At 37.4% G+C, this 16737-nt stretch overlaps 1 protein-coding gene across 4 annotated transcripts in view; it reads left to right on the top strand.

The window, feature by feature from the left end:
• Window positions 1-16737, top strand: part of clec16a (C-type lectin domain containing 16A) — an 87510-nt gene that overhangs the window by 4011 nt on the left and 66762 nt on the right. For all 4 annotated transcript variants that reach the window (XM_079821831.1, XM_079821829.1, XM_079821830.1 and 1 more), the window contains exons 6-9: window positions 1890-2013; window positions 2162-2336; window positions 5171-5221; window positions 5345-5458. In XM_079821831.1, coding sequence (XP_079677957.1) covers window positions 1890-2013; window positions 2162-2336; window positions 5171-5221; window positions 5345-5458 — 464 coding nt within the window. The remainder of the gene's footprint in view (window positions 1-1889; window positions 2014-2161; window positions 2337-5170; window positions 5222-5344; window positions 5459-16737) is intronic.

The following is a 16737-nucleotide window of genomic DNA, read 5'->3' as shown; positions in this document are numbered from 1 at the left end:
GTAGCCAACACTTACAAATGTATGAATGCATTACATTAAATAAACAACCTTGTTTCTTTCAAACAAATGCCTGTTATTGTTATATTTTATGCATAAAATAGGTACAGCTGCAAAAACAATCTTTTTTTTATCGGTCATTTGACAAATGTTGGCCTGCTATGAAACAAAATACCCCACTGGTTAAAAAAAATCTTTCAGAATACAGATTTCGTTTTATTTTAATTGGTAAGTCAGCTAGAAAAAAATGTGGGGTCCCATGAACATAATCATTTGGTTGTAATTTATGGCTAAAATAATATAATAAAATACAATTTTCATTAACTACCGTTCAAAAGTTTGGGGTGAGTACAATTTTTATGACTGAAAGAAATGTATAGTTTTATTCAGCCGGGATGCATTAGAGGATCATGTGACACTGAAGACTGGAGTAATGATGCTGAAAAATCACAGGAATAAAATATGAAAACAGAAAACAGTATTTCAAATTATTATATTTTTTCACATTTTTGCTGTATTTTTGACAACCATAGTGTAATAATATCCAACCATAGTGAGCATAAGAGACTTATTTCATAAACATTAAAGTTACTGACCCCAAACTTCTGAACAGTAGATATACTATGCATTTTTTTTATTTTATGTAATGCAATGACATTCCTTCATTTTTAAGTGTCACTAATGTGTTACTCTGCGGCCACATGTGGTACAATTGACATTCTTGATATGGTTGATCATATGTAAAATTATTCTATAAATGCACTTAATTGATTGCAAAAAAGCTGTTAAAATCCCTGATTGTGTATGTGTGCAGTTGGGTGGTATGGTTTACCTTTGCTTTTTAGCATGTCCTGGCAGCTTCATGTGGCTGGTTGATATGTCTGGTGTTTTTAGGCTGTCCCAGATGCTCTTTTGTGCAGGTTTAGTGCTGGCCACTAGGTGGTGCGACGGTTTCATATTTTGGCCACTAGTCTAGGGCCCAGAGCTCCACTAGCTCAGTCCCTTCATCCTGTTTAACCCTTTGTCTGTTCTTCCCCTCTCCCTCTATGGTGACTCCTGTGTGCCTTATTCCAGTGTCATGTAAGTTGGTCAAATTCAGAACTTTTTGTGCCATGTGTATTGCATGTTCTCTTGAATTGTTTTTTAAACAGTTGCTTCTTTTGTCTGTATACACAGAAGGTTTGCAATTCACACACTAATAATAGTTAGAAAAATACACTTATTTTGCATTGTCACCCATTGGTGCTTTTATTTAAACCTTCTTTTTGGCTTCCATGGTGATTTTTGTCCGTTGTATTTGTGTTTTAATTAATTTATTTGTTTAAAATATGCTTGAGGTCCGTTGAGCATCCTTTAGTCCTCTAACTGATCATTATAGCATCTATAAACCTGGATCAACCTACATTATGATCCGTCCACCAACTCTCAAATTATTCCAAACCTCACAAGACAAACATAAACAGGTCCATTTTATATTCGTATTAATTTTATTAGTGGAGTTAGCTGCACCCACCCCGAACCCTATTTCTTTGCTACTTATTTTTTTTGCATACTATGCTTTTAAAAGCTTAGAAACATTTTGCAACATCTAATACTCTCAGCATGCTTAGTACAGGACTTGTTTATTGAATACGATTATATATAGTCCAACTTAGCTTCTTTTAGTGACTCTGCATAGAAAACGTCATTTAATGTAACCCTCACATCACACCAATGACATTTCACATTGCTCGGTAACTAACCTTTGTTCACTTTTCCATCACTGAGTCTGCCGCTGTTGTGTTATTAGTTATACTTAACCTCACAGTTCCTTTCCTGCGTCACTGTGGCTGTTATCTGATCCCTCTGCCTTTTCCTGAGTAACCATGTTTACTTTTGGTCCTGCCCCGCAGTGGACAACCAGCACATGCTACACTACATCCGGGACAAAACGGCCGTGCCGTACTTCTCCAATTTGGTCTGGTTCATCGGAAGCCACGTCATCGAGCTGGACAAGTGTGTGCAGACTGATGAAGAGTAAGGTTTTCACATGCACCTCTAGGTGTCACTATAGACCACAGTTGATCACTGTGTAATTCATTTACTAAACCATCTGAATTCAAAACATTGCCTGCTCATTGACATATATGATTAAAATCATATGCACTTTATCCATTCTTATCAGACATAAAAATAGAGGAAAACTCAGCGATCTGGTAGCCGAGCACCTGGACCATCTCCACTATCTGAACGACATCCTCATCATCAACTGTGAGTTTCTCAATGATGTGCTGACGGACCACCTGCTTAACCGCCTGTTCCTGCCCCTCTACGTGTACTCTCTGGTCACCCAAGAACAGGTGAGGACAGTCTAGTAGGCCTGTGTTTTTTCCTGGCTAATTTTTTAGTATAACATTGTAGGTGAGTGAATACAATTTAGACACCATAGCAGCGGCAGGGGACCTATGGCCTGCCAGGTCTCTCACCCGTTACCAACAAATGATCAATAAAACATTAGACATATCAACAGAGATCAGCTTTTTTACAGAAAAAGCAGCCTTCACAATTCCTTTGTTGTACCAAAGTTTATAATAATAATAATAATATATCAAGTTGTACCGGCTAAAGTGTGTTCAGTGCTGTGTCACGACAGAAATCAACAGCAAACCACTCATGTTTCTATGGTAACCTAGAGCTCCTGCACTTAGATTCAAGCAGCTATATAACTTGTGCATTGCAATGGCGAAAATAATAATTTTTAGAACAGCGAACATTTAAATGTGTATATAAAAAAAGTACAAAACTAAAAAATAAACTTTTATTGAAACTGGTGCTCATTTCGAAACATTTCAAAGAGTACTTTCGCTTTTGCGGCAGAGGTCTTTATGTCCCTGTGTCGTATGTATGTGCTTGATATTAAAAAGAAATATTAAAAGTGCAATAAGCTATAATAATGCTTTCTGTGTGTGCACTCCGAGTCGAACACGGACAAAAATAGTAGCCTTTTTCTTCGGTTGCACACTTAAACGGTCAAATATACACAGAAATGTGTCAAAATGCCAAGATGTTGAGTATTCATGTAAACAGTCGATGTAAGCACTGTGCATTGTTCTATATATACACACACACACACACACACAAACAGTATTTATGCCCCTGATTATTCTTCTTTTACTTATTCCTGTTAAGCATTTATGACTCTTTTGAAACCATAAAAGTTAATGGCTTCCAATAAACTTTTACTTTCTCATTTGGAAGTGTTGGGTATGACAATCTTAATATGTTGTATAACGTTGTGCATGTAAAGGATCAATATTTCACTTACACAATTAAATTGAGGGAGTGTATTCACTTTATCTTTACAGCATTACGGAGAAGTTGAGGCTTCATATGATCTGTGCAGTTTACTTGTGAAAAGACACATCCTTACTTCACTGCAAATATAAACGTTAAAAACATTTATATACTAGTAACATTTAAAAGTTGAGGTTGGTGAGATTGTTTAATGTTTAAAATACAGTGCCAGGGACTTCAGTGTCACATGATCCTTCAGAAATCATTCTAATATGCTGATTTGCTGCTCAAGAAATATTTCCTATTATTAGCAATGTTGAAAACAGTTGTGCTTTTTGCTAAAAAAAAAAAAATATATATATATATACAGTGAGGAAAATAAGTATTTGAACACCCTGCTATTTTCCAGGTTCTCCCACTTAGATATCATGGAGGGGTCTGAAATTGTCATCGTAGGTGCATGTCCACTGTGAGAGACCATAATCTAAAAAAAAATCCAGAAATCACAATGTATGATTTTTTAACTATTTATTTGTATGATACTGCTGCAAATAAGTATTTGAACACCTGAGAAAATCAATGTTAATATTTGGTATAGTAGCCTTTGTTTGCAATTACAGAGGTCAAACGTTTCCTGTAGTTTTACACCAGGTTTGCACACACTGCAGGAGGGATTTTGGCCCACTCCTCCACACAGATCTTCTCTAGATCAGTCAGGTTTCTGGCCTGTCGCTGAGAAACACGGAGTTTGAGCTCCCTCCAAAGATTCTCTATTGGGTTTATTGGGTTATTGGGCTAGGCCACGGCAGAACCTTGATATGCTTCTTACAGAGCCACTCCTTGGTTATCCTGGCTGTGTGCTTCGGGTCATTGTCATGTTGGAAGACCCAGCCTCGACCCATCTTCAATGCTCTAACTGAGATAAGGAGGTTGTTCCCCAAAATCTCGCAATACATGGCCCCGGTCATCCTCTCCTTAATACAGTGCAGTCGCCCTGTCCCATGTGCAGAAAAACACCCCCAAAGCATGATGCTACCACCCCCATGCTTCACAGTAGGGATGGTGTTCTTGGGATGGTACTCATCATTCTTCTTCCTCCAAACACGTTTAGTGGAATTATGACCAAAAAGTTCTATTTTTTTGTCTCATCTGACCACATTACTTTCTCCAATGACTCCTCTGGATCATCCAAATGGTCATTGGCAAACTTAAGACAGGCCTGGACATGTGCTGGTTTAAGCAGGGGAACCTTCCGTGGCATGCATGATTTCAAACCATGACTTTTTTTCACCAAGCTGCTTGGCAATTTCCCCGTAGCCCTTTCCAGCCTTGTGGAGGTGTACAATTTTGTCTCTAGTGTCTTTGGACAGCTCTTTGGTCTTGGCCATGTTAGTAGTTGGATTCTTACTGATTGTATGGGGTGGACAGGTGTCTTTATGCAGCTGACGACCTCAAACAAGTGCATCTAATTTAGGATAATAAATGGAGTGGAGGTGGACATTTTAAAGGCAGACTAACAGGTCTTTGAGGGTCAGAATTCTAGCTGATAGACAGGTGTTCAAATACTTATTTGCAGCTGTATCATACAAATAAATAGTTTAAACAAATCATACATTGTGATTTCTGGTTTTAATTTTTTAGATTATGTCTCTCACAGTGGACATGCACCTACGATGACAATTTCAGACCTCTCCATGATTTCTAAGTGGGAGAACTTGCAAAATAGAAGGGTGTTCAAATACTTTTTTTCCTCACTCTATATATATATATATATATAATATATTGAACAGTAGTGTATAGTACCATGGTTATCCAAGCATGGTGATGTCATTTCTGGCTATTTCCACTCCAAACCAACTTGTTTACATGCTACATGATGACAAATATTTTTTTTTTTCAGTCCGAAGACCGCAAGATCAACCCTCAGGTGTCACTCTACCTGCTGTCACAGGTACAGAAACTTACTTTAGTTTTGTTGATACTTGCAATGTCTTGAATAGCCACGATACACACAGTGTGAGCTGCACACATGTGGTCAAGTGACAACATACTGTATGATGCCCCACTGTCATAGGTGTTCCTAATCATCCACTACCAGCCGCTCGTCCACTCCCTGGCCGATGTTATTCTGAACGGAGACTTTTCGGTGTTCACCGTGCAGACAGAGCAGAGCGCTCACAAGAGTTCAGTGAGTACATCTGCCCATAAGCATCTTCATTTAGAAGTTTATTGAAGAGGTAAACAGATGGATTGATCCCTATAAGCCATGAACCATTTTGTAGGTTCATGGCATTTTATAGAAACAACAAGTCATTCCTAGTCGATTAAAAATGTTGTTTTAAATGCCCTTTTACATGACCTTGGCACTGTGTTATGAACACATAAACACTTAAAGTTCAAACAGTATCAAACTCGAATGTTATCACTGCATTTGCAATCACTATTTTTACTATTAACTTCCGGCTAGGACTGGCCGCTATCATATTGAGATCACAAAAACATTTATGACAATAACAATGATAAGCTCTAGACAGTTGCTTGGCATTAACATTATGGCATTATCAGGCATTATCCCTTATCCTGATGTTGTCCACATACACATTGAAAAGACAAGTGTAAACGTGTTTCTGATCGGAATGTTATCCGATCAGCATGTCCTGGTCTAGAGGTAGTTGAGGATGCATTGTGATCGGATCTCAGTAATGTAAACGCAATCTAGCCATCGTATCTGCATTCACAGGTTGACGTCATGTAAATCCCCGTCCACTCTCTGAAGGCTGTTGGAACATAATGTACGGACACAGTTTTGACCAGAAATTAAGCGTGCCTATTTCAACTGCGGCGTATTAACATTTTTCTTTGTTTCATCATACAAGATATACTGGTAGAATAAGTACCCTATTTGAGATTGATTGTATATGAATAAATCACAAGAATCCTGTGCTATATGGGCACTGCTTATTGATAGAGGTTAAAGCTAATGTTGTTTTACACTCCGTGATAAAGTCCTATTACAGACCTAATTTAAATATTTTGTGGGAAACAGATTATTCCAACTGATTATCCAAACTGCTTGATTGGATCACGGTGATCGCATGTTAATGCCAAGTGTAAACGCAGCCTTACACAGCAGAAATAAACGCGACATCAGAGAGTCAGTCTGCAGGGAGCTGGCAATGAAAGTGAAAGCGAAACCTAACTTGCGCTACCCTCCAAAGCTGAGGAAATAGTTGAAAAAATGTAACACAACCTCAATTATATGGAAGTGGTTTGGGTTTCTTAAAAGCACAGGTTAAAGGGATAGTTCACCTAAAAACAGACAGTTGACGGCACCATTTGACTTTAGTAGGAAAAAAAATACTATAGGGAGCAGTCAACTGTCTGGTTACCAACATTTTTCAAAATTTCTTCTTTTGTGTTCAGAAAAAGAAAGAAACTTATACATGTTTGGTAGGGCTGGGTATTGACACAAATTTCACAATTCGATTCGATTTCGATTCACAAGCTTTCGCTACAATTCAATATCGATTATTTTATATATATATCAGGTACAATAAATACATGGTCAATTTTCTCAAGGAAAACAAATCTCTGAACTATGTTGTAAACTATGGGAGTCAGTTGATACTACATTAGCCTACTAATATTGAAGGTAAAAATTAACTGGTTTGTATACAAACACTTAAATTACACTAAATGATTTTTTTGTTAATAATAATAATAAAGTTACAATATTAACTTTACAATTACATAATCATATTTCTACTCCATTTAGTTTTTTTTTAAATATAAACATTTGGCTGTCATAATTTCATTCTTATGCTGTCATTTATTCATAGGCTACATACATGCATTAAATATTGAAGAACATAAAAAATGACTATCAATAGCCTATGTAATGTGATGCATATAATTAGCAAAATGCTCCTTTCTAGAGTAAATTTTTCTAGCTGACTAAAGCTGACTAACGAGTTTATGGACACTGTATATGGTTTTTCTAAGGTAAATGTGACGTTACATGACATTGTTTACAAGCCATTTTACTTACGTCTTTCTTCTGTTGAAACACTTTTCTATGTGACTTTTAACACCCTTTCAGATGCTTATTCATGTTTATTTTGCGCTGTAACTGGTATTAAGGTGGAAGAGAAGATCCATTCATGTGCATTCCATGCTGCCGGTTCTCTTGAGCTGAGCTGCAGAAGAGCGATCTCACGCCACAGCGGTATTTTAACTTTTGAATTTCGTAAAAAAATTGACGTAATTTGAAATTTGAGACTTTGTTTTATATCAATAGTAATAAGGCACAAATATTATTGCGATTTATTGGATGGGAGGTGCACTACAATGCTTATTTCATTAATTAACTGAAAACAGGATGACTAATCGATTCTTGGGATTTAAGAATCGATATTGTTTTGTAAAAGTGAGAATCGATTAAAATCGAGAAATCAATATTTTTTACCCAGCCCTAATGTTTGGAACAACAGGTTGATGAATAAATGATGACAGAATTTTCATTTTTAGGTGAACTATCCCTTTAAAGCTACACTGTGTGATATTTTCCCCCATCTAGTGGTGAAAAGGTATATGACCATCCAGTGAATTTTACTTTCTGTTCCTATCAATTCCGATTTCGTTTCAACTCCTACGGTGGCCGATTTACTCCAAGATTAACATGGCTTCCAGTTCGACCTCGTCCACATTCGACACGGTGCCTGTGGGATATTCTGTGCGCAGTGGGATGGTCGGAACTCAACTGGCCTAATTATTCGGCTAGAAAGAACTGCAGCTAATCCAGAGTGAACTTTGATGATAGTAATGTTTATTCAGTCATCCAATTGCAAGGCATAAACAGGTTTGCGTGGATATGTACATAAATGTGGTTTCTGTGAGAGAACAAATAAGGATGGTAAATATACATGATAATTGACATGACAGAAGATACACAGTTAAGAACTGTATAACTATACTTACCGGTTTAAGTTTCATTTGTATAATGTAACCGTAAACCAGAGCTTATTGTACCATATATAGGCGCTAAATGCAGCTGCATTAAAAGGAGCGGAGCTGCCGCTGCTGCTTCTAACAAGCGGTGTCGGATTACAAAAGTGTGTGCGGCGCTTTAACGTTAGCACTGCAGTGCGCTCTGTATAACAATTGTTAATATGCCGATCAGACCTGATACATATTTCCATCAACATACATTACAAGCAAATATTTTCTAAAAACGAATAAACATTGTTGATAACAAAATAACTGAATGATTATTCAAATAGGTGAGCATTACGCTATTGTATGTTGACACAAAAATACTTCTGAGGTGACATCAACTGAATTACGCGATGACACACTCTGAAACACATCTACAATGACAATAACTATTATTACTTACGGAGTTATTAACGCACAGAAATACCAAACAAGGAAAAACAGACTTTTGAGGAATAAACAAGCCAGGAAAACTCCGTATAATGTATAATGTTACTGGACGCTGCTGAGATGAAAACTCTCTGCACATGCACCAGACAAGTCTGAACAAGTTGACGCGCACATGCGCGAGGCAGGGAATTTTGTACAGTGCCATCGAGTATTAACCCATTTAATCCCAAATTTTTTCCAGACACACAAATATCCAAAGCATGTGTATATCCCTTTGAAACAATCAATCATAATTTTTAGAAATTTTCTTGGAAAAGTGTGTGAAAAAGTGTGTTTTATGATCGGTCACAATTGTGACCGGTGGGATACTGTGTTGTATCAACAATTGGACAGACTGAATAGGTCTATTTGACCTGTGCAGTGTGTTTGTGAGTGTGTTTATGTCTCTCTCTCTGTGTGTGTGTGTGTGTGTGTGTGGGGGGGGGGGGGGGTGTGGACTGGCAATCCCTATGTTATGGGGACAAAATGTCCCCACAAAGATGGCAATATCCGAAATCCTCATCCTTGTGGGGACATGTTTAGGTCCCCATGAGGAAAACATCTTATAAATCAGACTAAGTGATGTTTTTTGAAAATGTAAAAATGCAGAATGTCTCCTGTGATGGGCAGGTTTAGGGGCAGGGGCAGTGTGTGTGTGTGTGTGTGGGCATGTTTTTGTGAAATATCAGGACACAAATGTGTATAATGACATGGGTATGACATAGGTATTACAAAAAGAGGGTGAAATATGAGGACGTTCCCCTTGTCCTCACTTTTCAAGATGCTTATAAATCACACAGAACAAGGTTTTTTTTCACAGAAAGTAAACTGCACAGTCTCCTGTGAGGGCTAGGTTTAGGGGCAGGGGCAGTGTAAGGGGATAGAAAATACGGTTTGTACGGTATAAAAACCATTACGCCTATGGAATGTCCTCACATTTCACAAAAACAAACGTGTGTGTGTGTGTGTGTGTGTGTGTGTGTGTGTGTGAGATGGGTAGGTTTAGGGGCAGGGGCAGTGTAGGGGGATAGAATATACAGTATGTACGGTATAAAAACCATTGCGCCTATGGAAAGTCCCCATAAAACATGAAAACCCAACGTGTGTGTGTGTGTGTGTGTGTGTGTGTGTGTGTGTGTGTGTGATGGGTAGGTTTAGGGGCAGGGGCAGTGTGTGTGTGTGTGTGTGTGTGTGTGTGTGTGATGGGTAGGTTTAGGGGCAGGGGCAGTGTAGGGGGATAGAATATACGGTATGTACGGTATAAAAACCATTGCGTGTGTGTGCATGCTTGTGAACTCTATGTCCGACTGCATTCTCCTGTCTTTCTCTTTTCCTTTTCTACACTCCATGGTACAGCTTGAAGCACTCAATGTGCAGTGGTACTTTACATTTCTCACATGCATAGGTAGTGCGTTTCTCACAATGGCGACATCTCTGGAACCAGTGCATCGTGTTAGCAAGCTAGTCTTCCTGGGGTCTGTGTGTGTGTGCATGTGTGTGTGGTGTGCGTGTGTGTGCCTACCTGTAATTGCGTGTGTGTGTGGTGTGCATGTGTGTGCCTACCTGTAATTGCGTGTGTGTGTGTGTGCATGTGTGTATGTGTGTGTGTGTGTGTGGTGTGCGTGTGTGCGCCTACCTGTAATTGCGTGTGTGTGTGTGTGTGTGTGTGTGTGTGGAAAGTTAAGTAGAATTAGTTAGCTAGCTAGTCTTTGTGTGTGTGTGCGTGTGTGGACAGTTGCAGTAGGTAGGAAGTTAGGTGGCAGCAGAATTAGCTAGCAGAATTAGCTAGCTAGCTAGTCTTCCTTGGGTCCGTGTGCGTGTGTGTGTGTGTGTGTGTGTGTGTTTCTGTGTGTGTCTGTGTAAAATTAGGTAGAAAGTTAGATAGGAGCAGAAAGTAAGGTAGAACAGTTAGCCTATGTGTATTAGCATGTAGATACAATGGGTTATCCCACCGGTCACTATTGTTGCCGGTGACATGTTTGTGAGTTCTATGACCACATTAAACAAAGTTGAGTAATTGCAAATGCATATATCAATACTAGACGCCTTAAAGGGTTGGTTCACCCAAAAATGAAAATTCTGTCATTAATTACTCACCCTCATGTCGTTGGACACCCGTAAGACCTCCGTTCATATTCGGAACACAAATGAAGATATTTTAGTTGAAAGCTGATGGCTGAGAAAGGCTTCACACAGGCCTCCATTGGCATTCAGTACATTGACACTTCCAAGATCCATGAAAGGCACTTAAAACGTCGTTACAAAGTCTATCTCACCACAGTGGCTCTACAATAATCATACAATGCGACGACAATAGTTTTTGTGCGCAAAAAAAAATCAAAATAACACCTTTATCCAACTTGTTCTCGACTTCCGTGTATGCCTCCACGACGCATGCGCGAGAATATGACGCAGATCCGGCGTTCGGACAGATGACCCAGAAGCGATTTGTTTACGAGCAGAGGAAGACGCGCGTGTCTAAGCTGTTGGATTCTACATTGATCGTGCTTTAGGTCTCGACGTAGTGCTCAAAATGGGGCTTAAGTGTGTATTTCATCGATTCCCGAACACCGGCGCTACGTCATATTCTCGCGCATGCGTCGTGGAGGCACACACGGAAGTCGAGAACAAGTTGGATAAAGGTGTTATTTTGATTTTTTTTGCAACACTGCACATATTTCATTGAGACCCTTTATTATTTCAATATCTGCTGGAAATGCATTGATAGATCATTCAGTAACATTTTTATAGCCTTAGAAATGAGAATTTTTTACGGTCACAAGGGATTAAATGGGTTAAAACCGGTTAAAACGCGAAAGACGAAGCTTGAATTTACGGGTATGTCCCTCTTTGGCTAATGTACTTTCAAGATGGAGGGGCAACATGGCGACCACCGTTAGATCCCATTACCTTATGTATTTTCAATGGCATATTATAAACTTACAAGAATACTTTATTACTTGAAAGAAGTAAATATACATTAATGAGCACATATATTTTTGAAATAACTAAGTGTTTTTAGCTAAGAATAAACTAAAAAAGTTACACAGTGTAGCTTTAAGGGCTGCTTCACAAAAAATGCATGTTGCAGTCAAAAATGCGAGACGAAGATCAGTGGGGAAAAAAAACACAAGCTCTTGAGACATGTTTTTAATATTTGAATTTTTAAAACTTGAGTGCTGCATTTTTAGAATGCTATGTCATACACGAGATGCTACATAACAGAGACTACAAGTCTTTATGGGTGTGCCGAAATGTACACACTCATTTTTACATAGAAAACAACGGAAAAATAGTAGTGTAGTGGAATGCAAAAAATGTGTTCTGTGTGAACTGGCCCATGCGTCGGTCGGTTCCAACCAAGGCAGGAAACACAAATCTTTCCCATCACCTGCCATCCCAGCGACAATAGAGTATGAAAATGCCATCCCATGTAAATCTGTGTAGCATAAAGACTGGTTTACTATGTTTACATTTTGCACTTTTTACTCAAATTTCTACCTCTAAATCATTTTATAGATGTAAAACCAGTATAGGTAATATTTTTTTAACTTTATTTTATCTAGCGGTGAACTTTTTAGTAAAGGTTGTACCTCTTTAAATATTTTACATGTTTATTGCCACTATTTTAATAAGTTACAGGGCAACCTACCTTCTATTGTATTAAGGCAGAAAAAGCATGTTTGCATAGTTTAAAAAAAACATAGTATACATTATTCTATTTTTGTTAATAAACTATATTCTATAATCTAATTAATGAACCCTCTGGTTTCTCTGGGCTAAAGTCACTGTCAGGATATTCTTCAAGCTGGAACTCACATGAGGGATTTAATGCACTAAGCAGCACATGATGCTTGGTGCATTAAATCTCTCATGTGAGTGATATGAAAGGGCAATTTGTTTAAAGGGCATTTATTTCTGTTCTTCAATTACAGGAACTTGGTAGATCTGTCTCACACTCATAAGCTGGGAGTGGTTTATCAGGCTGCGTTTATACTGCTTTCACGGTGTTAATGCACAGATCTGCTTTTGAACATATCTGATTTTTTTTTTTGTCCCACCTGTTTACGTTCACTTTAGACACGACTGGTATATGATATCTGTGTTTACATTAATCCACGCCAAAAATTATTCTCTTGGTGATCGCTTTAAATGCAACATAGTAGGGCTGTACTAATATATTAATCGCCTAACAGTCTGTTTACATAATATATGTGACCCTGGAGCACAAAACCAGTCATAAGTATGGGTCAAAAAATGATACATTTTTCTTTTATGCCAAAAATCATTAGGATATTAAGAAAAGATCATGTTCCATGAAGATATTTGGTAAATTTCCTACCGTAAATATATCAAAAATGTATTATTAGTAGTAATATGCATTGCTAAGGACTTCATTTGGACAACTTTAAAGGCGATTTTCTCAATATTTCGATTTTCTTTGCAACCTCAGATTCGAGATTTTCCAGAAGATAGTTGCATCTCGGCCAAATATTGTCCCATCCTAACAAACCATGCATCAATGGAAAGTTTATTTATTCATGATGTATAAATCGCAATTTAAAATTATGACTGGTTTTGTGGTCCAGGGTCACATATGTGTGTGCAGAGCTGTATATATATATATATATATATATATATATATAAATATATATATATATATATATATATATATATATATATATATATATATATATATATATATATTTATATATATATATATATATATATATATATATAAAACGGTACATGTCTTCTTACCGAACCATATCGGTACAGGGATTTCGGTTCGGTGCAAGTGTGTACCGAACGGTTCCGAATGCAATCTTTAACAGTTAACAGTTGGCTTGTTTTAAGCGCGGAACACACTTCAATCCTAGTTCCCACTTGAACATATTAAGTATTCAGTCCATTCCATCACGAAATTCAAACGATAAATGCCGTTTTGACGCTCTTTAATGTGACGACTGATCACTGTATAGGCGCGTCAATTCAAGCGGTGAACGCGATCATCTCTTCCAAAAGAATAAACATGAATTAATATCTTAAGGTATGTTGAGGATACATTAACACTTACTGAAACGTATCATATGTCGTGTAATCGCTCAATCAGTGTTTCAACCGCCGAAAGACGACAAACAGCTTATAAACAATGTCCTGTAGCATTACATTTAAGTTACCTCAGGCAGTCCTTCAGTGTCCACAGCTGTTAATTCACTAGAGAAATCAACTCTTTCACTAAATATATGCACAATATTAGCCTATATATATAATATTAATCTTCTTAACCTCTTAATGATGTCTTGATTATTTAATGTATGTTTAGATAAATCTGTCATGAAAATCAGATTCAATAAAATGAATAATAGAAAATCAATATATAATAAATGATTATATTTCAACAACGAATTGGAGAAAACCTAATTTTATAATTAGATTTAGGAGTTAATGCAAAAACTGCCTTATGTGATGTTTGCACACAATGTGTTATTTGAGTATTGATTATTATATCTAAACATGAATATCAGCTGAATCTAGGCTCATAGTTTGGGCTCTGTTAACCTTTAATATTATAGTAATAATGTGCAAGTAAGGGCTCCCTATATAGTTTACAGCATTATCCTTAAGAAACTTTGTTATAATTGTATTAATTTAAGGTCAGACACACTTTTTTCAGTAAACCACTGTTTAATAAAAAAATAAATAAAAAACAATTTTCTAAAACTTCTGTACCGAACTCGTACCGAGCTGTGACTTCAAAACCGAGGTACGTACCGAACAGTCAGTTTTGTGTACCGTTACACCCCTAGTGTATATATATATATATATATATATATGTATATGTGTGTGTGTGTGTGTGTGTGTGTGTGTGTGTGTGTGTATACACAGACACACACGCGTACACACAGAAATATATTTACATATATACGGTATTTCCTCGAATAAAAGCCTGTAGTCAATCAAACGCCGGGCCTCTGATAGTGGCCGGGGGCGTGGCCAGCACAAACAAATAAAGGCCGGTCTCAAATTAGTGAAAAATTAGTGTGGATAATTTCCTAAGTGCCTTTCATTTCATATGCATTCAAGTTCATCGTAATGTACAGTAGGGTTGTGCCGAAAGAGCGAAATCATCGTGACCATTGCCCCCCGCTGTGAGTCTTGTGAGTGCGACGCACACTAGTCCTGGTCTCTTCTATACTTAACCTAAACACTTGCAGGGATTGCTCTGTAAATTAAATTGAGAATATAACTGATGCATATATGCCATTTTAAATACTGTAGTCTATGAGAGATGTGATGTGTGTTAGTCTGTGAAAATACTGTGTCAGGCTACACAAATGATCTTGACAATCTCTTAGCCTTTTGTCTTTTTTACACATCTTACTCTGCATTTAACTTTAAATATTTTATTTTGTACAAGAAAACAGCATAGGCTTCAAAATAAATTATGTTATTGAAAAATATAAAGTGGTCATTTGAACAACACGAACGAACGTTTAAAAAACAATATGCAAAATCAAAATGTAATAGCTCCATAACGGATTGAGAGAAGTGCGCGCAATGAGTAATTAGTTGGGTTAGAAAAATAACAAAATTATAGGTTTTTTTTAAAGTAGAAAATTATATTTATGTAAAGAGATAGAATAAAAGCCTGCTTCAAATAAAAGCCTGTGACCTTCTGCAGTTCAGGTAAATAAAGGCCCCGGCTTTTATTTGAGGAAATACGGTATAATTGCCATACTAAAATATTTTTTATAATTCACGTCGGGTGGCATAATGATTTGCCATTTTGATAAGCTAAAAGCTGTCATGGACGTTTGCAGCACAAAATCTGACAGAATGTAAAGAGACTGGAATGTGCTCAATGTGCCCTTTTTAATATAAGATGCATATCAGACCCCCAAATAAACTTCTCAGAAAACAGGTAGTTTTGAAACGCCACTGCTCCTGTCTGTGGACGAGAGGGTTGAAGAGGAGAAGTGTTTAAGAGGAAAATAATTCTTTGCGGTTTGCATCTGCTCTTGTTATTTTCATGAGGGTATTTACACTGAGGTAAGGCAGGCAGATAAGAGCGCTGTGATATCAGTGGTGTTAATGGGCTGCTTTGAAGTCTTCTGCACAGCAGACATCACTGCAGCATGTAGGTGGATGTGAGACTGATTGTGTAGTGCAGCCTGTAGCACATAAGTTGTTTTTTTCTATTTTTTTTTTTTATTGTCTGGATATCAGAATCCGGGCCAAGCCGTGCATATTCACATATGCAAATATGTGCAATAAAAGCGTCCCGAATGTTTGCCTGGTTGAGTTGTTCTCGTACCTGACAAAAACAAAAGCACTTAAATGTCAAATTGAACGAGTGAGTGAGGAGAATGTCATACTTGCTTGAACTGTAGGTTTCCACTCTTATCAGAGTGTTATGTTAGTAGCATTTCACTGAGTAGTGTTTAAATATGCAGTGATATAGAAATGAGGCAATACTATCTGATAATTATTCATTTTGCTATTGCTCATACTTGGGTTTGGGGATTTGAGTAAACTCTGATAAATGCAACACCCTAGCAACCTCTAAACGCACTAAACTGCACGCGGAGGATCTTAGCAACACCAAGTCAAAATGTATTTCTATAACATATTTAAAAGCAACAGAGTTGCACCAAAGTGCTGTACAGTAAAACAATGAGCATATTAAAAGAAAGCATACAAAGAAACAATGCGGGATACAAAATATAAACACATTAAACCCAATACAATACAAGAAACAAAAACCTAAAACCCTTAGTAATCGAATCAAAAGCTAGAGAGAACAAATAAGATTTAAGAGCTCATTTAAAGCCGGCTAATGAAAGAGCAGACCTCACATTTAAAGGCAGACTGTTCCAAAGTTTAGGCGCTGTAGTAGAGAAGGCCCGACCGCCCTTAGTTTTACAGCGAAAATGTGGGACAGTTAAGAGAAGCTGATTACCAGACCAAGTGTTCTTTGGGGAGAGTAAGGAATCAGAAGATCACTAATGTATCACCAGATAAAGCCTTATACACAAAAACAGC

Source organism: Gobio gobio, assembly GCF_949357685.1.
Source record: "Gobio gobio genome assembly, chromosome: 1".
Lineage (NCBI taxonomy): Eukaryota > Metazoa > Chordata > Actinopteri > Cypriniformes > Gobionidae > Gobio > Gobio gobio.
Note: the sequence above shows the minus strand (reverse complement) of the source record. Positions and strands in the feature narration are given on the sequence as shown.